The sequence below is a fragment of the Chamaea fasciata genome, unplaced genomic scaffold (genome assembly GCF_029207755.1).
Source record: "Chamaea fasciata isolate MVZ Bird 193981 ecotype frontalis unplaced genomic scaffold, bChaFas1.0.hap1 SCAF_2, whole genome shotgun sequence".
Taxonomy (NCBI): Eukaryota; Metazoa; Chordata; class Aves; order Passeriformes; family Sylviidae; genus Chamaea; species Chamaea fasciata.
This window is the reverse complement of record NW_027094087.1, coordinates 85,059,720-85,083,127: the sequence shown is the minus strand read 5'-3', so window position 1 is coordinate 85,083,127 and position 23,408 is coordinate 85,059,720. Positions and strand designations below refer to the sequence as shown.

The following is a 23,408-nucleotide window of genomic DNA, read 5'->3' as shown; positions in this document are numbered from 1 at the left end:
GCTAGGTGACCCCCAGAAGTCCCTTCTAACCTAAATTATCCTAGTTATTCTTGGCATTTGCCAGATTTATCTCTCGTTATGCCAGGAGCAACACAACAGTGTGTTTCATTGCTAAATAATATTGATGTTTGCATGAGATATGTGAGAGTTGCCCTTTGTTATAATATAATTTGATCCCTTAATAATACATAAAATATTTGCTTGTATTTTAGCAGATTCCCTTATCTGTTTATTTTAGTCTCTCACTGTTATTAACAATAAACAGCCACTTCTATAGCTAGGAGCCATGAACATACTGTATTAGAAAAACATCAAAAAAGGACTTACTTTTATTTTCAAGTGTGATTTTTTTTTTCCTTTTCTTTCCCTCACGCTCACAGGACAGAGTAGTATCTTACTCAGTAACCTTTTTCCTGCTGTGTAATTAGGACTTTATTTGCTGCCAGGATAACAAAAAAGCTTTTTTCACTATTGATACAATCTTTAGGACTAGAATTGTGAAAGTTGTTTCTTTTTAAGATGAGACGCAAGTAAGTCTATAATTTTGTTTATAATGCACTATGTTTTGCCTTCCTGAGCGTGGCAGAATGTGAATAGAAAGCAGTTTTCTTGCTCACAGTGCAAGGCTTTATTCCAGCTAGTCTCTGCCTAAAACGCAATTACTCTGCAGTATTTTAGAGCTGTGCTTCCAGCTGTTTTTCTGGTTGTCTCCTCAGCTTTCATGCAGCTTTCTGCCTATTCCTGTGGATGCTTCCCACAGATGTGCCACCCATCTATCTAACTGTGAATAACAGAACCCCCCTTTTCTGCTTGTGACAGTATCTAATTTTACTATGTAATGCTCAAAAAGAATTTAAAAGTTTTCGGTGCCTATCAAGCACAAATTTTGCTATAGTAGCCTGCAGATGTGTTGTGGTCGTACATATCAATGCCATGGACCTGTGAGTTTCCTCAGATAGTTCAGAGATGGGCTGAACTAAATCTTTTTTCCGTTACAAATTACTAAGTGAAGCACTTATGCCAATAAACATCGGTTGCACAGCCCTTGGTGACAAACTGTAGAGGTACTGTTAGAGAGAGATTTGAATAAACCAAATGTGATGGGATTACATTTGATTTACAAGGTTGTTGTTAATTTGCAGCAATGTGTGAGCATGATGAAGCTTTGATCCTGAGTTGCTTGCAAGGAGGACAAGTTAGAAAGAATATGTTCTCAGAAACAGTTTGTTCAACACAGTTGTCAAGGCACAAAGAAACAAGGAGCGTCAGCAACCTCAACCCACTAGCGTGTGTGGAAACAATAACCAGACTTCCTCAATGACTTCAGTTTTGTGCCCAGGCTATTAAGAATTTCTAGAAGTTTCAGCTCTTAAAATAACGCTGTTAACTTTGAGGCTGTAGCACTCCTCTGGCCTGTTATTTTTGCTAGATGAATTTTCTTCTCAAGTACTACCATGTTAAACATTTGGCTGTAGATCAATCATTAGTAATCTCTTTTTAGTTTAGGAAGCTGGGTTTTCTTGCTCTAGTTCCTGCCTTGTGTGTATATGTTTGTTTCTGAGGGGAGGGAAAGGAACAGTTTAAAGTAAGAGCATCTTGATTTACATGTACAGAAGCTCTCTGAGTTACTGACAGTTCTGTAGTAGAAACAAATCACGTTAAAGTGTTTGGAAGCTTTCAGGTTGTCAGAAATAGTTGCTTTTGCTGTGTTCTACAGTGTTCTACTTTGCTGTGTGCTTTGTTTCCTTGCCACATTTGACTCTAAGTTAATTACGCTGAGAATATTCAGCGTCCTAACCCTCAAAAAATCTTGGGCCCTAAATGTTCAGGAGTACGTGAGCATATTAATGTGATAATTCTCGGACGAGGTTTGAGACATACACATGGGTTTTTCTGGACAAGGCTTCAATTTCTTTTCAGCAATTTTGCCTGGGCAGAAATCCCTTCAGATGTAGAGCCTGCAGACTGGTGGGGTGGGTGCTGCTGCACAGGCATCCTGTTGCTGATGAGGTTACTGCATGACCAGAAATTCCAATTGTGTACCCACGGATTAAGTGTGCACAGTAAGTGACACCTTTGGAAAGTTTTATGTAAGTGCACATTTGTGATAAGTAGTTGCTGAGCAATTACACAACAGTGCTCAAGTCTACGTACGTTTGGGATGTCTGAGAGGGGTCAGCCACTCAGTTACTGCACAGTTGGTCGGTGTGTGTGCTGTGACTCACATTCTGGAGGATGTGTGGAGGTGCATGTGTTGTAGAGTTTGTTTGCGTGGAAGCATCAGGGATAAACATTTTTGCTTTGCACGAAGGTTGTTTGTGCTCTCTGTTGATGAGAGAGGCTCTGGAAGAAACACGGGAGACCTTTCTGGAATTCACATGTGTACATACGTGCTGGTAGAATAACTGCTTTCTCGTAGGTAGAGTTGGCTCCTTCAGGTCAGGGCTCATTTTCCCCTGTTCTCCTTCACATTGCTTTACTGAGTAGGCAGTTGTATAGAATGCAATTTTATATTATACATAGGCCCTGAAAAAGGGACTAATGTTTTACTCTGTATTTGTAGTACGTTGCTTTGGACCTAACTGTATTTAACTCAGTTTGAGGAAAGTGTTTAACTTGGAATGAGCTGTAACTGAATGGAAGGCTGCTCTTGTTTTGTTTTGGGGATCCAGCAATTAGTTGAATTGGGTTTTGTGGTATTTTAGCTATATGTAGATTCAAGTGATCAAAGGTTTGAATTGGGTGAAGCTGAGAATTTATTCTTATGCAGGACAAAAATTGATGCTAGGACATTCACAGAATGTTTGTATATACTCAAGTAAGGGCTTTGTTTTATGTGCAGTTGTAAGATAACCTTACATCTTGGATATTGAATATAGGATGGCTTCTTAAAAAAATAGCATTTAAAACTTGCTGCTGTATCCTCTTATCCCCTCTGTCACTCCTTTATAATACTGGTTTAGTCTGGCTTGGTTCAAATTTACTGCAGAATACAAATTAATGTTGTATTCCTCTGAGTTTGGAGGAACACTCTGCTGCCACTGCCTGTGTTCTGCTGTGTGGGTGCAGAGCTGCAGGTGCTGTTCAGGGGTAGCAGGTCTGTTACGTATGGGAAGACATACACAGGGAACAACATTAGCGCTTGTGTGTGCTTGGGCTGAATGCTGGTTTTGAGGGCTGGGGCAGAGGAGCACAGGGTCTTGGGGAAGAGCAGGGTCTGCTCTGCCAGAACCTCCTGTAAGTGAGGAAGGGTGGAAACTGATGTAGGAAATCAAATCTATGAAGCTTGTGTGGATGCAGTACCTGTGTTTGGGTGTACCCTCCCCGCCTCACTGTCTTGGCACTCTCTAGGCACACAGACTTACCAGAGTGCCAGGTGAGAGAGGTGGCTTATTTAAAACTCAAGCAGGCATTTACATGTAAATTGTATGCCTTTGTTTTGGGTTTTTCATGATCCTGCTGGTTTAATCCTTCGAAGCGTAAGACACACTGCTTGTGATTGTGTTCATAGTCATATTATTGTACCTGATATTTTTTTAATTAGTGGAGAATAGCTCTCTGAGCCTGGCAAGAATCTGTGCTTCAGCTTTTTGCTTTTGTCTATACCTGGTGTTGTGGTACATCCTAATTTTTTTGTCCATGCTGTTGTTATTGTTAAATCTGCCATAGAAGAAAAAGGCGTTACAGACTACTTGGCTTTGTTGTTTATTGAGACCTTATAGATGCATTTTTCAAATGGAAGTTAGATGTAGGAGTTTGTTGTTAGATTAGGTTGTTAGACTAAAGGAGAGTGTTGCCATGTGTGTTGTTTAGGTGGAACTGCAGAGTGTGTGGCTGATGCAGTTGACTCTACCCTTCATTCTCAAAAAAAAAAAAGCTTTATAGCAAATTGATTTATATATTGCAATAATGGTATGAAAGTAACAGGACACTTAATGAAAGCTTCTATGGCTTTATTGATTTACGTCTTTCAAAATTAAAATTAAAAACTGAATTTTCCATTCAATTTTAGCAATGCCAAATTTTTTGGGAACAAATCTTTAATAAAACACGAAGTCCTTCCTGTAAGGAAAATAAAAACTTTTCTTCAGTTAATCTTTATAAAGACTATGCTTCTTAGAGCTCTTCTTCCATGGGAGTAATTACTACACTGTGCTAGTTCTTCTACAAACTCCTTGTTTCCTTGTTGCAGAAAGGATCAATATGAAAATTATAATTCTATTCAGAAATGTTAACCCATTTGCAATACAGATGGTGCCATATTTCTCGGTGTTGTTGTAGCATCACAATCTTCAATAATACTGATGAAGAGTACAATACTGGAAAAATAATTTAAAATATGTATTTAGAACAGTGATTTGGAAAATTTAAACCAAAATACTGATTTTCTGCACTGAGTATTTTGGTGACTCTACTAGTCAACAAAAACATGTAAAATTTCACCTTCTTTTACCTTGTGGAACAAAGATTCTAATGGCCTTAGTCAAGTCTAACTAGAAGCTCAGTAGTGCTTTCTCTAACCTTGTGCAAACATCTTTGTTACTGTTTCAAGACAGTTGTTTTCCTGTTTTGAGGCAACTGAGATTAGCTCAGTTGTTTGGAGCGTGGTGCTAATAGCACCCCATCCAGCCTGGCCTTAAACATTTCCAGAGATGGTGCATCCACCACTTCTCTAGACAACTTGTTCCAGTGCTTCACACCCTCATAATAAAGCATTTCTACCTTACATCTAATCTAAACCTACCTTTTTTCAGTTTGAAGCCATTTCCCCTTTCCTATCACTCTGAGCCATTGTAAATGATCCCTCCCCAGCTCTCTTGTTGGCTCCCTTTAGGTACTGGAAGTTCTCTACGGTTTCCCTTCCAGGCTGAACAACCCCCAACTCTCTCAGCCTTGTCTTCATAGGAGAGGCACTCCTCTGATCATCTTTATGACCCTTCACTGGACTCACTCCAACACGTCTGTGTCTTTCCTGTGCTGGGGACCCCAGAGCTGGATGCAGCACTCCTGGTGGGGGTCTCACGAGAGCAGGGAAGAAGGGCAGGCTCTCCTCCCTGGCCATGCTGCTTTTGGTGCAGCCCAGGACACAGTTGGCTTTGGGGATTACATGTGCTCATTGATGACTCCTGTAGTGCTTCTTGTCAACCAAAAGTCCCAAGTGCTTCTTAGAGCTGCTCAATCCATTCTCCACCCAGCCTGTGCTTGAGCCTGGGATTGCCGTTACGCAGGAGCAGGACCTTGCACATGGCCTTGTTGTATGTACTTCATGAGGTTCGCTTTGTTCCGTGTCTCAAGGCTGTCCAGGTCCCTCTGGATGGCATCTCTTCCCTCCAGGGCATCAGACACCACACAGCTTGGTGGTGTTGGCAAGCTTGGTGAGGGTACACTTGGTCCCACTGCCCATGTCAACAGCAGAGGTGTTAAGAAGTGCCGGTCCCCATACTGACCCCTGAGGGGACCACGCATGACTGGCCTCCACTTGGACATTGAGACATTGACTACAGCTCTGGCTGCAACCATCCAGCTAATTCCTTACTCACTGAGTGATTCATCTGGCAAATCCATGTCTCTGCAGTTTGGAGGCAGGGTTGTTGTGCAGTGTCAAATGTTTTGCACAAGTCTGGCTATTTGCAAGAGGTGAGAGTTAGAGGATTAGGGGAAGCTTGAATGATTACCAAATTGGTAATTTTATGGAAACTTGTTTTCTCTTTCAAATACCTTTTCCAGTTTTAACTTACCAAGTCAGTGACAAGGAGAATCAAACCGCCTACTTCCATGAATTCTGTAACAGCAGAGAATGCTATGTTAGCAAATGGAATTTAGAAGTTCAGTAGGTTATAAAAAGTAGTATGCAGAGAAGTATTTTTCATTAAAATAAAAAACACCACGGAAGAACTCCCCAGGAATTTGAGACCACTAGATAGCATGGTATCTTAATGTAGTTGTATGTGCTTGTTTGTTAAAGGTAGCTGAAAGTATTATTGTCTGATTGGGATCTGAGGAGAAACGTGAGATGTCACAGATGACTTGTAGTCGAACTGACTCTAAGAGGTCAGATTACCTACAGGGTAATTACATTTGTTTACATTGTCAGCAAATCTGTAAGCATTTCAGGTGAAGGGGATGTTTCTTATGGTCTTTTAACAGATGTGAAAGAAATGTGTTATATCAATGTTAGGTTTTGTTGTTATTTTTAATGTTATTATGAAATTATGATACCATGCAGAGATGCTGATTATAAAGCCCCACTCTGCTTAGATCGGATCAATGGTTGTGGCTTCTTTGATACGTCCTGTTAAGAATGAGTGTAATTAGCTGCTGTGTGGTTTTTAGAAGATACTCTTGTTCACTGGTAGCAATAAAATGTATGTATATACATACATCTAAACTAAATGATGGAAGCAAACATAATGAATGCGACATGTATGCTTAATACACCTGTTTCTGCAGAAGTGTAGAATGGATGTTTTTATTTTAATATGTTAAAAAAGCAATAGAAATGCTTTCTTTTACCTAATATGATTCAGTCCTTCAGTGTTGTCAAGAATGCAGGATAGCTATTGACCTGTCCCGTATCTTAAGTGTGTTTCAGTGTTATGGTTGTAGTGTTTGCTTAAACTGGAGCTTTGTGCTTGCTTGAGCAGTATAGTTACAGTCTTGTTTTTATTTGTCAGTTAGTTTGAAAAAATAATTGTGACATAATGATCTTTGTAAAAGCTGTTACCGTAAATTGTGTTTTTGAGGTTATGCTGTGATGTTGTTGAAGGTTTCCTAGTTTCTTTTACACTGTTATACACTTTAAATCTTGTGCAGGACATGTCAGAAATGTCAGAGTGGGATGTTTTAATGACAGTTACTTGAAGGTAATTTTTTTTTCACTGTAAAGAGTGACTGTCCAGGTTACGTGAATTCAGTGCTTTGAGCTTTTTTAAAATCAATTTCTTGAACTGAACTCTTTGTGCAATGAATGTCTGCAATAGAAGTTGCAATAAATTCTTGTTCTGCTTTGCTTCTTGGGAATAGAATCTATGAAGCTTTTGTTTATCCCTTAGTGTTTCTGTTCTGGGACAGGGATGTGTTAAATACTGCTTGCTTATTGTGAGACAGATTTAGCACATGATATCAGTGATGTTTTTATATCATTTTTCCCTTAATGAAGAAATGCCAGTAGAGGTGACTGTACTTCTTAGCACTGGGAATAAAATAAGAAGCAAGTAGCTGGAACCTAAAAAAGCCCTGAGGTTTGTATTCATCCATAGAGTGTTGGGCAGTGTTGTTTACTAGTCATAGAAGTGTGAATCCTAGTAAAGTTAACAGTCAGATCAGGACAAATAATTTGCAAATGTGCAATTTCCTTTTTTGGAGTTTTTTCTTGGGTTTTTTTTTTTTTTTCTTTGAGGTTTTTTTTTTTATTATTGTTGTTGTTTGGTTGGTTTTTTTGTTGCTGTTGTTTGCTTGCTTACTTGCTTTTTCCCCATCACTGTAGCTTGCTGTTCTCTGCTTTAAAAGAAGACCTTCAGCTCAAGTGCTACCAATAACTCTTGTCAAACAAATCATGTGTTTAATTATCCTTATTGTCTGAAGCCAGTGCACAGACAGAACACCATATGCTTCTGTTGACTTGACCTCCTTATTTGTGGGTGTCTGGATTTTCTGATATATTATTCTTTTTATTCTTTGTGTCCAAAGGAACTTTCAGCCTCCCTGTCAACCCTCATCAGGTGAGATTTGAATGTGGTGTCATATTGGATTTTATAATTGATTTGGAAATCTTCTGAATTGTGACCTTTCTCTCTTGAACAAATTATATCTAGAGGCAAAGGTGTGTAATTGCATCTGGAGGCATTTAAAACTGTTCCTTAGTGTTCTATCCAGCTATGAAAATACTCCTTAAGTAAATAATTCATTAGGTGTCACAAATCTTGTTTGGCTTCTTTGGCTTTTTAATTTCTTAGGATATTTGTTCCTCTAGAAAAATATTGTGTTCTCTGGCTTTTTAGAAAAAAAAATCAAACAAACATCATGTACTGTTTCATGCTTCCATTTTGTCTAGTAAACTGCATCATTTTTAGTGTATTTATAATAGAGATGTAAAAAGGGGGGGAAGCAGATTTTCAGATCAAAGGACTATTTACAAGAAAATTGATTCTGAAATTTGCAGTTCAAAATAGAAAGGTTTTACCAGTTGATATGACAAAGGATTGCATTCAGATTGCTTAAAAAAACTCAGAGAAAATAACTTCAGCTCCTACTGCAAAGGAATGTTTAAACAAAAGTATCTAGACTGAGATTGGATCAGGCCCTGAAAGTTTCTAAGTAAGCACTTCAGACTTTTTCTAGTGCACTAAAATTGCAGAGAACAAAAAACATTTATTTGTTTATAGAGATCCTAGAACTGCGAAATGTGAAAAAATTACAATGAGAAATCAAGTAATTAGAATTATTGAGGGTTTTTTTTTTTTGCCAAAGTTAGGAAAATCTGCAGAACCTTCCCTCAAAAACAAGCTGTTCACAATGAAACCTACTCGAATAAGTGCTTTTCAAAATGCTTGCAGTCCTAGTAAGTGCATTTCTATGTGGAAAACAAGGGCAATAAAGAATGGTTCGGATGGATTGTTTTGGGACATTGAAATAGTGAATTGCTGAAATGACCCATCAATTTGAATAACAAGATTAAGGATAAAGAAATTACTTGTTTTCTTGCATCTTGATTTTGTTTGTTTCCCTATGCAGAAAATGTTTTGTCATGATTAGTAGCGTGTATTTTTTTTTTTTTTGTAAATCATCTACCATATTTTCCTGCCTTTAATTTCACAGAGTATAATACTTGCAAAAAATTGCATATTCTCTAATCCCTTCAAAATAATAAAATAGCTTTATGAATAGGCATAGCTACAAGCTCTGTAACTAAAAAGGCCCACAGAATCAAGTGTTCAAAGAGGACTGATAAAATTTAACCTTGAGCAGTTTTCTTAAGAGCTTTTATTTATAGCATGTCTTGTTGTTAGCCTCAACAGTATACTGCTTTATTTTTATTTACATGGTTGATTGCTTTACTGCTTTGGATTTTATAACTCATCATAGCTTGTTTATAAAAGGTTTTAATTTCACTTTAGGAGCGGGGAAGGTAATTAGCATTTGTTGAGGAGTCGTCCATGGTAATACATTGTAACATTTCAAGGACACCATATATCAGCTTTTAGCCAGTTTTGAGACAAGTCAGAATCTGATTTGTGAGCACGCTTGAGGTTTAAACTTTGCGGGCAAATTCTGTTAACACCTTCTTTACTCTTCACTGTTTGACATTGCTGATTATAAATATGATTTGTGCCTATGTGCAGGTTTTGACACTTGATAATTAGCTCAGCTTGCTACAGTGTTTTGCTGTTTTTGTAAGTCTAAATGTCACTGGAGGATTCTAGAACATCTTTAATATCTCTCTTGTGTGGACATTGCTTTTTGTCTTTGCCTGTGTGATTGGTTTGACAATTCCTCTGCTTGCCTCCCCTTGGTCGGACATTTGAGACTGCAGTGCTTCGTTTGTGCCTTGTGAATATCTTCTGAGCTCTGGAGTCACTTCCAAAGGGCAATGGAAGCAATGTTTATGCTATCTCAGTAAATACCATTTTTTGTCTGTGCATCTTTATGTGAATATTGGATGACTGTACAGTGACGTAGGAAGAGAATTTTGTATCACACTATTGGGTAATTGTATTTGCAGTTATATTTTGCAAAACCTGTCCTAAAGAGAAAGTGTAGCCTTTGTCAAAAAAAATGTCAGATATAAGATGAAGTCAAGAATTATTTAAGTGCTAGCATGGTAAGAATTTTATTTTATATACTAGAGAAATTCACTTTTTTTTTGGCTGACAGTGGAAATAATTTAGTCTGCCACATATTAGCTTAGCAGGGTTTTAATTTAAAAGTATATCTGCTTTTAAAAGATGAAGATGAGTATTTTATCAGTGGTAGTACAAATGTGATGGCTTATAAGGTACTTGGGTATTATGAACCAAGCTTGGTCTAAAAAATTCTTGTTGCTTACATCTGTGGGATTGAACTGCAGGCCCATGCAGGTATCATCATGACTTACTGGATACTGATTTACTTGATACTACAACTTCATGGATCACATAAAACATCTGAACTGATTTTACGGGAAGCGCATAACTTAATTTTTGTACCTCGTGTAGCTCAAACAAAGAAATGTCCCTGCAAGAGCCGTGCCAGATTGAATTGGCTGGCATGCTGACAAATCCCTAATTCACTGAAGAGTAACCTCCTGTTGCCTCTCCACTGACTCTGTACGAAACGCAGTGTAGAATCTTGCTGCCAGTTAAAACCTCTACTCTGTATCAACCTGTAAACTGATCAACATCCTTGGTGGGAGTGTAATGAATTAATACACAAAGCTTGTTAGTGTCTCTGACCCATGGCATGATGGTAACTCCTGTAGGTTTTTTATAATGGGAGTAAATGAGTTGTACAGTAACTGATCACAGAAGTACCTGAATTAGCACTTACTACAGTGTGTTCTCACAGATTAAAACATTTTTTAATGGCATTTTAATAACTCTTCAACAGGGTTAACATAAAAATGAGGCATTCGCTGCGGAGCCTTTAACATGTAAGAGCTGAAAGGGTTGTCATTAGGGTGGGCCATAAATTGATACATTGTCGAATGTAGAAATGTTGCCAGTGATATACTGTGGATTTGAATAATGATTTAAAGTTTCCCCATTCGCGTAGAGGAAAAGACCTGTTGCATCAGGGATCTGTTCCTTCTCTAGGTGTTTTACTTATTGCGTATTTGTGTACAATGCTTTGTTGCCAACCAGAGCCTTTTGTCTTTGTGTCCTGTTGTTGCTTAATGGAAAAAGGGGATGAGGTTTCTATGGTTCAGTTGGGTAAGGCAGAAAATGTAAATCAGGCCTACAATTAATTGGCAAAGCTAAGCCCTCTGTGCTTGGCTTGCTGTCTTTTTCGAGTGCCAAGTCTATGACTGGTTACCTTTTTGTCTGTGTGGCAGATCCATCACTTTGGGTGTTTAGCTGGTTTGGAGTTTGAAGGAAAGCTCAACTGCCTGCTTGTGATATGGGAAGGTCATAAAGCTTTTCCTGATCTTGTCTGATGCATCTGTCTTTGGTACAAACAGCCATATTAACACAGAGCTCTTGAGTAAATTATAGTTTATCTTTTATTTATTTATTTATTTATTTATGTGAATGCAGCCACCTTAGTTCAAAAACCTTAGTTCAATGTGCTCAATTTTCAGTTGTGAAAATGGCCTGTGATTTAACGTGTTTGGGAACCCGCTTGATTGATAAGTTAAATAACAGCTTGCAAAGCTTTCATGCAGCTTTTTATGTTGTAGACTGTAGTTATTTTAGCAGACAGTCAAGGCTTTCCTTGAGGAATAATGACAATACTAACTGAGAATTGCTGAAACATTCTTGGGTTGTGAAAGGGTCTTCAGGCAATTCTGTTTCCTTTTACAAGTGCACACTCCTCTCAGTTTAGAAGTGCTCTCAAATAGTTTCGTCATAAATTTTTCATGTTAGAATAGCATAGAGAGTTTCAGTTGGAAGGGAACTACAGTGGTCATCTAGTGCAACTGCCCAACCACTTCAGGGCGCACCAAATGCTAAAGCACGTTGTTAAGGTCACTGTTCAAATGCCTCTTAAACACTGACAGGCTTGGGGTGTTAAAAAAATCCAGCTTTGCTAAAAAAGTAACATGAGCAAAAAACTAAGCTGTTGATGATTTTTATTGACTTTGAAACTGTATAGCCTTAAAATTGCTTTGATTGAGTTTCCACAATATTTTTTCTGTTGTTCAGTAGATATTTCATTTGGAATTAGAATACAGCAAGCGTTCTGACAGTGTTGGTAATTTACCTGCAATTCAGATTTATGCTATTTCAGTTGAGCTGAAACGCTCTGCAAAATGCTTTTCTAAACTCAGACTACAGCCTGTTTTCTTATTCCTTTACTTTGATGTCCCTTTTCATCTCAAGGGAAAGCTCTTTGCTGCTACAAAAAGCAGGGGTTGAAGTGCATAAACAGATTTTTCAAGAAGTACAAAAGCCCAAACGAAGAAATTAGATGCATGCTAAGATGTTCAGAAACTCCATGTTTTAAAATTGAATTTTTCTTCAAATATAGACAACTCTTAAGCAAGTTATGTACTTAAGATTGTCTGTGGCTAAGAGGAGAGTGAACTGGGTTTGTAATTTTGGGTTAGTGGTGTCTTTTTGGAATAACTTTCTTTTTGTAACAGTTCCTTAGTAGGAGAACTCTAAATAACCCAGAGGAGGCTGAGAGTTGAGATTTCATCTCTGGCTAAACACTGGCAAACTACCAGAGTTTCATTTGAATTTTCACTTTTCAAAATCATCAACTTTCAAGTGAGCTTGTCTAAATTCTAGATTCTGCAATATGCAGAATATGTTTAAGAGAACATATTGCAACAAAGGAAAAAAGTTGATAAAGTACTGGTTCAGTTGGCATAGTGTTGGGAGAACTGCACAGCATCTGGCCAGCTAAAATATTTAGGCTTTAGCTTTTGGAGTTTTGCTGAACCAACTAGAATTTAAGAGAAAAATGATGAAGAATTAATGCTTTCAGTTCTCAAGTAATTTCTTAACAAGAATATTTTATGTGATCTTTCTGGCTTCCAGAGAAAAGTGTGGAAAATCTTCTCATTTCAACGTAAAATAGTACGTTATTCTTAAATAAAAATATGCTCATACCGGAGCATATTTTGGAGCAATAATTTGAAATTATTGGAGTCTTCAGTATTGGCTACCACTGCCGTTATTGGGGTGTTATGTTTGTCAGAAAACAGACAGATATGTTTGGGGTCTTTCATCAGTGTTCTAAGGCCAATAACTTACTGTCTGGATTCCTTGTTCTGTTTTCTTTAATAACTCTAGATATCAGTATGAGAATAAAAAGAGAATTCATAATCCTGTAGAAAAAGAATCTTTTTTTACTGATGATGATCACTGACCTCTGTTTTCTCTGTGATTTTGGGCTCATCACTCTCCTTTTTACTGTAACAGCAATCAAAAAAAGTGTTTTCATACTTCTGGACAAGAAATCAATTTCTATTGTTTTTGGAGAAATCTCTGAGCAATAAAACACTAAAGGGTCAAATGTATTTTGAAAATATCAGGTTCACTGTTGACTTTTTTTGTATGTACAATGCTTACAAGTCAACTTGTCTCAGAATAGAATATCTCAGTTGGAAGGGACCTACCAACAATCATTTAGTCCAACTGCCTGACCACTTCAGGGCTTACCAAAAGCTAAAGCATATTATTGAGGGTATTGTCCAGATGCCTGAATACTTTATGCTCTCTAGGAAACCTGTTCCAGTGTTTTACCAATGTCTCAGTGAAGAAATACTTTCTAATGTCCAATCTGAACATCCTTGGCGCACCTTAGGACCATTCCCATGTGTCCTATCACTAAACACCAGGGAGAAGAGCTCAGCATGTCCATCTCCAATTCCCCCCCCCCCCCCCCCAGGAAGCTGCACAGAGCAATGAGGTCACCCCTCCAACCTCTCTTTCTCCAAACTAGACCAGCCCAAAGTCCCCAGCCACTTCTCACAGGACAGGCCTTCCAGCTGTGTCACCAGCTGTGTTGCCCTCCTCTGGATGCATTCAGAGAAATCCACATCCTTTTGAAACTGTGGGGCCCAGAACTGCACACAGCACTCCAGGTGAGACTACATCAACCACTGCCTCTCCTTCACTTTGCCTTCATCCATGGGGAGGGTGATTTTATCACAGAATGATAAAAAATAGTTAGATAGGACTTGCTCTACCAAACTTGAGCTCAGTCAAAGTTTAAATAAAAATAGATTCTTAAATTTAATCTTGCAGGCTCATTCCCAAGTACTTAGTCAGGAACTCTGGAAAGTCAAATTAGAATATTTATAAACTACTGGTGGCTTAAGGGATGCTTTTCTAAAGTCTAGGACATGTGGTCACTGTTAATGGTGGTACTGTAAGAGTCTTAAGAAGTATTTTCTCCTTTGCAAGTGCCTTTCAGTATGAGATAAAATGTGTGGTTTTCTGTTTATAAGTAATAAGTATCTGAGCAGTTGATCTTTGAAGTACTGAATGTATGCTAATGTTATGAATGTTAGATATTTAAATTTAATTTGTTTATTTAAAAGTGCAGGCAGCCATATTATAAAACACGTACCAAAAAGCCAGATTACACATTAATCTCCAAAACCATGAGAAGAGCAAGCTTTAGTAGTGTTAGAGATGTAAATAAATGTTTTAGGTCACTTAAATTCACATAAGCAAAGAATTATTTGATTTCATTTTGCATAAATAACTAGAAAAATACTCACAGGGTAGTAGACTTAAAATCTTAATGTATTTGTAATCTTAGCATTTTTTTGTTATACTTGACTGAATAATATTGTGCCTCATGGAAAAAAAATCACCATATATTTGTGAAGGATAGGTGCCAGGAATTTATGTATCTTTTAGAGCAGCCTCCTTAACCTAGATATGTCTGGTTGAAGGAACTGGAAGATGTTGACTACTTGTCTAGTATTTCTTAAAGGAATTAATGCTTTTGAGGTCTCGAGTACCATGAATGCAATACCAGTACAGTTCTCTGGAAACATCGGGACTGAACTACTTCGTTAGTTATCCTTGGCAAATAAGGATGGCTTTCATGCCAGAAACTCCAAAAAATTTTCCCAGTCTTCTGAGTACTGCTGACTAAAGCATCAATTCCTATTTCAAATAGCAGCCTCAATTCATTCAGCAGTGTGTAGTGTGCCTAGCACTGTGTTGTGGGCCAGCATCTGTGTTCTGGGTTTGTTGGCACAAAAGCAATAATCATTTGGTTTTAATGAAAGAAGGAAAAAAAAAGCTGGCATGGGAAATGTTTTTAAGAGGTAGTGAACTATGTTTTTATTTTTCAGTCTTCAAAACAGAAGGCATTTTAGTTAATTAAGTTTTCTAAACATAATGGGAGGAGTACATCCCAACTACCAAAAAAAAAAAAAAGGAAAAAAAAAAGGAAAAAAAATTAAAAAGAAATGTAAATTGAAATAATTTGGAGGAAAAGCAGCCTTATTTACAAGGGAAGTTGACTCTAATTCCTTTTCTGCCCCGTGTGTTATGTAATATAACAACAAGGAAAGTTTCAAATTGCTTGCTGAACTTCTGCTTCCCTACCATTGCAATATGAAAAGACTAGGAATGGATAGGTAAATAACAAAAGAGATATGTCTGTGGATGTTACCTGACTGGCTGGAATATTGACTATGAGTTCCAAATTCACTTAAAATACTCCAGTCAGGATCTATGTATTGGTTGAAGGAGGGTGATAGTGATGATGATGAGCAGAAATTTAAGGAAATTACCAATAGGAAGAAGGAAGGATACAAAATCCAGGCCCACTTAATTTTTTGGGTGTAAAGAGAAAAGGGAATATATCAGCAAATGAGTTTTGGTGTTTCCATCTCCTTTTTGGTCCCCTTTCAAGTGTATGTGTATGTATCAACGTCAGCAGAATTTTGATAAAAAATTTTGTTCTTCAGTTCTCAGGTACTGGTCATAATATTAAGTTAAAACGTGGGTTTAAAATTGATATGTCTGAAATATTGTCAAGTTCCACTCATCCTTATGGAGTATTCAGAGGAGTCTTTCAGAAGATGTAACCTGTGCTTTTGAACGGGGCCACTCCTGTGTGGCTTCTTGAAAGAAATGTTTCGTGGGCATGTGTTCCAAGAAGTGGCTCAGAGCTGCCCTGTGCTGGGTGCTCAGGGTTGCCCTTGTGGCCGTGGTGAGGGTCACCCCCCTGGTTTTCTGCCCTGCATCCCGGTGTGGTGCAGCTGCCTCTCCCCTGGCTGTGCTGGGGCGCCCAGCTCCTCCGCTGGGGCCGCGCCGGGCTCTGCCTTCCCGGCTGCCTTCCAGGTGCTGCAAAGCCCAGCAGCGTTAGACACCTGTCGGATCTGTCAGCAGGTGCTTGGCTTCTGCAAATAACCCGACTCGTGGCTTTTTTCCCTAGAAAAGCTGATTGCCTACCAGCGGGAGTTTCACGCTCTGAAGGAACGCCTGCGCATCGCCGAGCACCGCACGCTGCAGCGCTCCTCCGAGCTCAACGCCATCCTGGAGCAGTTCCGCAGGGCCGTGGCGGAAACTAACAGCAGTAAGAATGCAATGAATAATTTCTCAGGTACACACTCGGAGATTTTTTTTTTTTTATCACTCTGCAATGCCAATATCTCTTCTTATTACTATAGAATAAGAAATTGCTACCAAGAAAGCCAGGTGAAACTGTTCAGCAGTGTGAATAAAGAATGTGTAGTATGTTGTATCTGGTCTGGGTGTTTTTGGTTTGTTTTTTCAGGTTGTTGTTCTTAATGATTCACTCACCCTTATTCAGTCCCTAAAGTCATAAGAATTACTTACTCCATACCTATCTCCCAAAGTTTGGAACTTCTATTTACTTAATTATTACATTGAATATATTTTGACAATTAATTTACATCACTTTTTAAATAGAATCAGAGGGGAAAAGTGAGCAAACCGAAGAAATGGATGAACTTGAAGCAGTTAAAATATGCTTAAAAGTCAACTGGAAGGTATTAAATCATGTAGACTAAGGTATTGGTTATGATTTGTAAACAGTACAGGAAATGACCTTTTCAATAACTAGTGATTAAACTGGTAAAATCTTCTATAAGTTTTCACCCATTTTGGAGGTGGATGGTCAGGTTTACAAAAAGCTGTTTGGCAATATTAGAGAAAAACACTGCAATATTCACCATACTATATAGACATTAACTTGTAAAATCACACTGTTACTGTTTCATTGGTCTGATTTTTGTGGATGGAAAAGGAGTAACAAACAAGTACGAATTTTCTGTCAAGATGTCTGACTTGGTAGGTTGCAGAAATTTCACTGTATTGGTCTAATAAGGAGTTGAAACCCGAAGGATTTTGCAATTCAAAAGCCTGGTACAAGATTTTTGAAATTTTTGTCTACTTGCATTTGTGCTATGATTTACTATTTTGGATAGTTTTTTGGGGTTTTTTTTTTGGGTTGGGAAATGATTATAATTATAGGCTCCAGTGCTGATGCTATTCATGAATTCCTGTCTTACACTAATGGCCTGATCTCAGTAGTTCCCTGGATCTCCAGGAATTGCACAGATAAAGGTTACATTTAGCATGGTCTATAAATCTTGTCTTCCTATTTCGTGTGTGTTTTTTTTTGCTTTTAAAGCATGGAAGAGGTCAAATAATTTTGATTCTTGATTTTGGATTAAGTTACTACCACATTTGTTTCTAAAATTGACTTAGCTTGCTTTTAGGCAATATACTTAAAGGGAGTTACTCTCTTCTGATGCAGCTGAAAGTACTAATTCATTTAACATTCTACCATGTCTGGATCCCAGCTGGGATGGACATCCACGTTTTTTCATGTAGAGCCATAAGGCGAAACCAGCTGAATTACTGAGCTTTTGTGCTCAGAACATAGTATTAGATTTTTATCAAGCTTAATACACTTAAGTATTCATAATACTATTTGCTCTTTTTGAAGCTGAAAGAATTCCAGATTGTTTTGTGTAGATTCTTATACATTCAGACAAAGATCTGGCATACTTGGACAGAATTTAGTCCAGGTTTTGCAGATGAAGTTAAAGAAATGTTAGCAGGAGAAGTAAAATGTGCTTGTTTTGGGGTCTATCAAAATAGACATATCTACTTATGGCATCTATTTACAAAGCTTTTTGCAAGGTTTGAGGTGGTTAGGAATTTAGTTTCACCTAAAAATAAATAATTAAAAAAATCTCCAAACATACAGAACCAAAATCCACAACAAAACCCATCTATCTTTATAGAAGCTCCGCTCAGAATCTGAGAGGAATTACACTTATGGTGGCTTTCTTTTTCTTCTCAATTTTATCTCAAGAAACCTTGACTACAGCTTTTACTTAACTTGATACTATAAAGCCCATAAGTTTTCAAAGACCCATATGCTATCATATTTGTCATTTAAAATGAGTTGTTTTCACACTTGATGCAAGAAAATTAACACACACAGCAGGGTAATTTTAAAAACTGTTATTTGCAACTTCGAGAGCCACCTGGACATACTGAAAGGCAGTTGCATCAGAAAGGGCAAGAATGATTCTAATGGAATCTAATAGCATAGTTCTATTCTAATGGACTAAATGAAATTTGCATTAGTTTTTTTGTGTTTTTTTTCAGGAATACTCAAAATATCACCTGTATGTTTAATGCCATTTTTTAATTTTGTATCTCTGTGTGCAGTATATTACAATATGTATTCATAGCTCTGAAAAGTTATTTGCAGTAGTGTTTTCTGGATGGTGATGACCTCTGTAAACAAAAGTAAAAAAATTATCTATGGAAATAAGCCTTCCATTTGATTAATTAGGAAAAAACCCCCCAAAAAAGCACCAACCCCCCAAATAAACAGAGTATTCTTTACTTCTGTAAATTCACACTAAGTCTTCTGTGATCAGGTAAATATTAACTGTATCTGTAAGAAGATGCTAGGTGCAAAATAGTCTTGGCCATTGTTTTTTAAAAAAATCAAAATAAGAAAGAGCTTCTTTTGTAGACAAGATATAATGACTCTAAAAAGTGCATAATTTATTCTGACTTTCAGTTAGGACCAAGCTTGGAATTTTATACTGTTTACTATTGCTTAAAACTTAATGTAATTTGGTTTCTGCATTACTGATTTCCTCTATGTTTGCAGATGAGACGCTGAAATTGTTAAAAGAGCTAACAAGTAGAAAATCTCTTCAAGTGCCAAATATCTATTACCATTTGCCTCATTTGTTGAAAAATGAAGGAAGCCTTCAACCTTCTGTGCAGGTTGGCCTTGGAAGAACAGGAGGTATGCTGATATGATGATTATTTTGTGTTTTATATCTGGAGGACCTTCTAGTTTTAGAAAAAGAATTTACTGTATTTCTTGGTAGATCAAGGACATCTCATTTAACTTGTGTGATACTGATATCCTTTGAATTCGCACTGAATCCAAGATGAAAGGAGCTTGGTCTCAGCTTTGCTCTTTTCTGCATTATCTCAGTCACACCCCATGCTGTGTTAAGGTACACATTAAGAACCATTTATTTGGATGAACTTTTTCTAGCTAAAAGGAAACAAAGCACAAGCATTTCAGATTCTGAACTGCTAATGGATATATCCCTTTGGCTTTTCAGATTGGCCGGGCAACCATGCATGGTAATAATTATTTTAGCATTGATGTTTCTGTTGTTCTGAACAGTATATTTCAATGTATAAATCAAATGTTGAGAGAACTAAGATAATCAGATGTAATTGCATCAATAAAATCTGGACAGTCATTGGAGGGGAAAAAAATTCAGTGTTGTAGTTACTCCTGGCTTGTATTTTTTCATTACTTCAGTAAGTTTGATTGCTCCTTCTTTTAACAGAAGGCATACCTGTATGACAAATGTGTGGGCTCAGGCCACAGGTTTATTTTTCTGACTATAAATACCTTTTATTTCAATGTTGTTGTTCAGGGAGGAAAAATCTAATAATTCATTCTTGTTTTAAGTGCAGTCTGTATTATGTCCCCCTGGGAATATATGGCAGAAATTTGGAATTGCAAAATAGGAATTGGAACCGGGTTTATTTAATTAAACAGAATGGGGAATTTCAGGGTTTCAGGACTTCATGAAGTCTTTCACTGCATTCCTGCTGCTATCTGCAGTGTTCCCATTGGGTAGTCAGCCCTAGGTACAGTGCAGAAGAAAAACTATGGAAAAGTTAAGTAACGCAGGACTCAAGTGGCCTGCTGAAAGATGGTGTTAATGAGATTGGAGCTGGGGATGTATTGCTTTGCATTTGTGGTGCTTTTGTCAGAGAGAAGGAATTTCGTTGAGGAACTTCCATGCAGTTCTGTTGTCCTGGACTTGTTTTTTTTAAAAGAACCAAAACCAGGTAAAAGGAAAGTAAGTAGAGGCTTCCAGCAATATAATTTTAAAAGATTACTTCTGGAAAGTTAAATACTTGAGTTTTGAAGAATGGTTATACCAATTTTATTTTTAAACTTAAGTTAGGGAGTTAAATCACTCTTGGTGCACCTTGTTTGAATAATGCTGTGGTTGTTGATTATTTCCCATGGTATTGGGGTTTGTATGATAATGTTTTGGTCATGGGGGCTACAGGGATGGCTTCTCTAAGAGGTTGCCAGCAGCTTTCCCTGTGTCCAGTGGAACCAATAGCCAGACCAGCACCCTGGAATAACAGATTGAAGAGCCGGGGAAAAAAAACTGCTCAGGGGCAATTGCAGTTGGAGAAAGGAGTGAGAATGTGCAGGGAGAGGGGAGGGGGTGCTGCAGGTGTCAGGGCAGAGAGTCCCCTGCAGCCCATGGTGAGGAGTGTGGAGAGGCAGCCCACGGAGCAGGTATCCACCTGCAGCCTCTGGAGGACCCCGTGTCACAGCAGGTGGATGCCCAAAGGAGGCTGTGACTCCATGGGAAGATCACGTGGGAGCAGGCTCCTGGGAGGACCTGTAGGCCCACGGAGAGAGGAGCCCATGGCGGAGCAGGTTTGCTGGCAGGACTTGTAACCCTGTGATGGACCTGCACTTGAGTACTCTGTTCCTGAAGGACTGCAGCCCATGGAAGGGAACCCATGCTGGAGCAATTTATGAAGAACTGCAGCCTGTGGGAAGGGCTTACATTGGAGATGTTCATGGAGGACCCTCTGCCATGGGAGGGATCCCATGCTGGATCAGGGCAAGAGTCTGAGGAGTCCTCCAGCTGAGGAAAAGGAAGTGCTGGAGATTGTGTGTGATGAACTGAATTCCAGCCTCTATTCCCTGTGCTCCTGGTACAGAGGAGGTAGAGAAATCAGGTGTGAAGTTAAGCCCAGAAGAAGGGAAGGGTGAGGGAAAGATGTTTTAAGATTTGGGTTTATTTGTTCATTTGTTTGGTAATAAATTAACTTCCTCAAGTCTGCTTTGACTATGACAGTAACTGGTGAGTGATCTCTCCCTGGCCTTATTTCTACCCACGAGCCTTTCTTTATGTTTTTTTCTCCCTGTCCAGCTGAGGATGTGAGTGATAGAGCAGCTTTGGTGGCTACCTGGTGTCCAGTCAGGATCAGCCCAACACACCTACACAATAGTCTGGCATGTCTAGGATTGGGGTGTTTTTTGTCTGCTGGGTTTGTTCTGAGCATTGGTGTTAACTGTTAGTCATGCTCCTGATGCTGGGTGGCATATTTTTAAACTATTTTTAATTACTGTAATCTCTTCCTTTTAAACCTTTGCATTTCTTAAGCAATGCCTTACTGCAAGACTTTTGTTTTCTATCTTGTGTGTGGAATCACTGAAAGTACCTTTCTGGTTTGTTTGATTTCAGTTTCCATTGTAATGGGAATACCTACAGTGAAAAGAAAAGTCAAGTCTTACCTTACAGAAACTCTTCACTCCCTTATTGATAAGCTGTCCCCTGAAGAAAAACTGGATTGTGTTATGGTTGTCTTTATAGGAGAGGTAATCACTTAAATTTTTTTGTACAATTTCTAACCTGCCTTTAATCACAAATAACACTCCTTTCAGGAACTGATGAGGATCTACTTGTTCTTCAAGATGCAGACAGATGATTCTTTCCTTCCAGGAAAATGGAAGTGTCAGTATTGGGTTTCTGGGGTACAATCCTGAAGAAGCCAGCTGTTTCTATTTATCAGGGGAATGGTAGACTTGGATTCAGTGGAGTGGTTGTTTTGAATCTTTATGTTCATATATAGTGACAAAGATGTACTATTCCTTCAACATAGGGATAATGGCGAGGATCTCTGTCATTTCTTTATGCTGCTGCTTTGTCCTCTGTCAAATGAGTGCTTCAGTTCACGATGTGGAGCACACATTGTTATTGAATTAATTTACTGGACAATGTAGATGTTTGAAGCCCAGACCTTTTTAATGGATTAATTCAGTGTTCAGTTGGACTGTTTGTTCACTTTGGCTCTGATTTAGTGGAAATCAAATTTCAGAAAATGATAGAGTACTTTCAGAAACAATTTGGTTGGATGTACCTATTTTGTTCTCTATGCTTTTCTCGGAAGTCTGACTTGGACAGTGGGAAATTTCTATTTATGTTTGACCTTCATCCATCTAACTGTGGTGCTCTGCTGAACCAGTCTTTTATAAGTCCTACAGATGAAAATTCAAATCCCCAATTACAAGTGAGAATGGTTTTAATTTAGTGAGCCAGTGTCCATTCAGGGATGAATCAGTGGAAAATCAGGCATTTTAATACTTCTATTATCAACGTATTTTTGAACTTTCCTTGGAAAGTTTGTAAACATTTTGCTTCTTTCTGAGAGCTGCTTCTTAGTATTTTCTAATACAAATTGGTCTATTTTCTTTTTCTTGACAGCCAGTCAAAAACTATCTGTCTGGATAGATACTGTTTTTCTGGGAAAAAAAAAAAGATGCTTTTAAAACATCTCTTGGTTGAGAATATCAGGGGAACAGAATTCTTGCTGAATTACTGGAATGCTGTGTTTTTCTTCTCTGTATTAGTTGGAGAAATTTGATTGCCTGTGAGTGTGGCTTCTTTTCAAGGTTTAAAACAGAAGTTTCATTTGTTTTGCTTAAGGAGGTCTGAGCTATGAGGACTGTCTGTTATCATTGGATTCTCTCTTTTCTGTAAAATTTGGAATAGGAGTGAAGTGTCCCCAGCTGCACCATCTTTTGTTGCCTTAGGCAGGCCATATTGCTGTACCTGAGTTTTCCATACCTGGAAACTTTTTTCCTTTAAGGTGGCGTGGAATACTCCCACCTTGGGAGTGATTTTACAGAAGTGACCACCAGTGAATTGAACATTTTAACATGGGAGCTTCTGCTCCTGTGGCTGTGTTTTGTGGTTGGCTCTGGAGTGGGGTACAGTTACCCCCTGTGTCTTACCTCTTTGTTCCACTTTGAGAGCAGTTCTGTGTTCTTATTCAGGTGCCTGTTTTGGGCACCATGAGTCGGGAATGTATGGGAACTTTTGAGGAACCAAAGTCTAAGTTTTTGTTCTCTTGCAACCATTTGCTAGATTTGCATTTCTTTTTCTTTACTCCGTCCAATTTATTATCTTCCCTTCTTTATTCTTGGACCATGTTTTTTATGTTCATAAGCTCAGTATCTTACAATTTGCTGTGTAATGGGTACAGAGGACTCTCTGCATGATTAATACGGTGCATTAAATACTTCGTCCTGCAATGTGCTGTGCTTCTTCTGAGTTATTCTGTATATTTCAGTTTCCTTCTGCAAGATGAAAAGTGTAAGTTTATTAAGCATTTCTCTGGCTGTTTGAAGGAAGGCCTACTCCTCTGGCAGACTTCTGTTTCTCCTTAAACAAAAAG

General features: G+C 38.2%; 1 protein-coding gene across 5 annotated transcripts in view; it reads left to right on the top strand.

The window, feature by feature from the left end:
* The window catches only part of MGAT4A (alpha-1,3-mannosyl-glycoprotein 4-beta-N-acetylglucosaminyltransferase A), a 73,863-nt gene that overhangs the window by 10,864 nt on the left and 39,591 nt on the right, over positions 1 to 23,408 (top strand). For 3 of the 5 annotated variants that reach the window (XM_066176563.1, XM_066176564.1, XM_066176565.1), the window contains 3 exons: positions 16,048 to 16,215; positions 18,775 to 18,915; positions 21,416 to 21,549. In XM_066176563.1, coding sequence (XP_066032660.1) covers positions 16,048 to 16,215; positions 18,775 to 18,915; positions 21,416 to 21,549 — 443 coding nt within the window. Of the gene's footprint in view, positions 1 to 7,478; positions 7,722 to 16,047; positions 16,216 to 16,527; positions 16,625 to 18,774; positions 18,916 to 21,415; positions 21,550 to 23,408 lie in introns of those variants that run through there. The other 2 variants (XM_066176568.1, XM_066176566.1) reach the window with 2 other exon arrangements.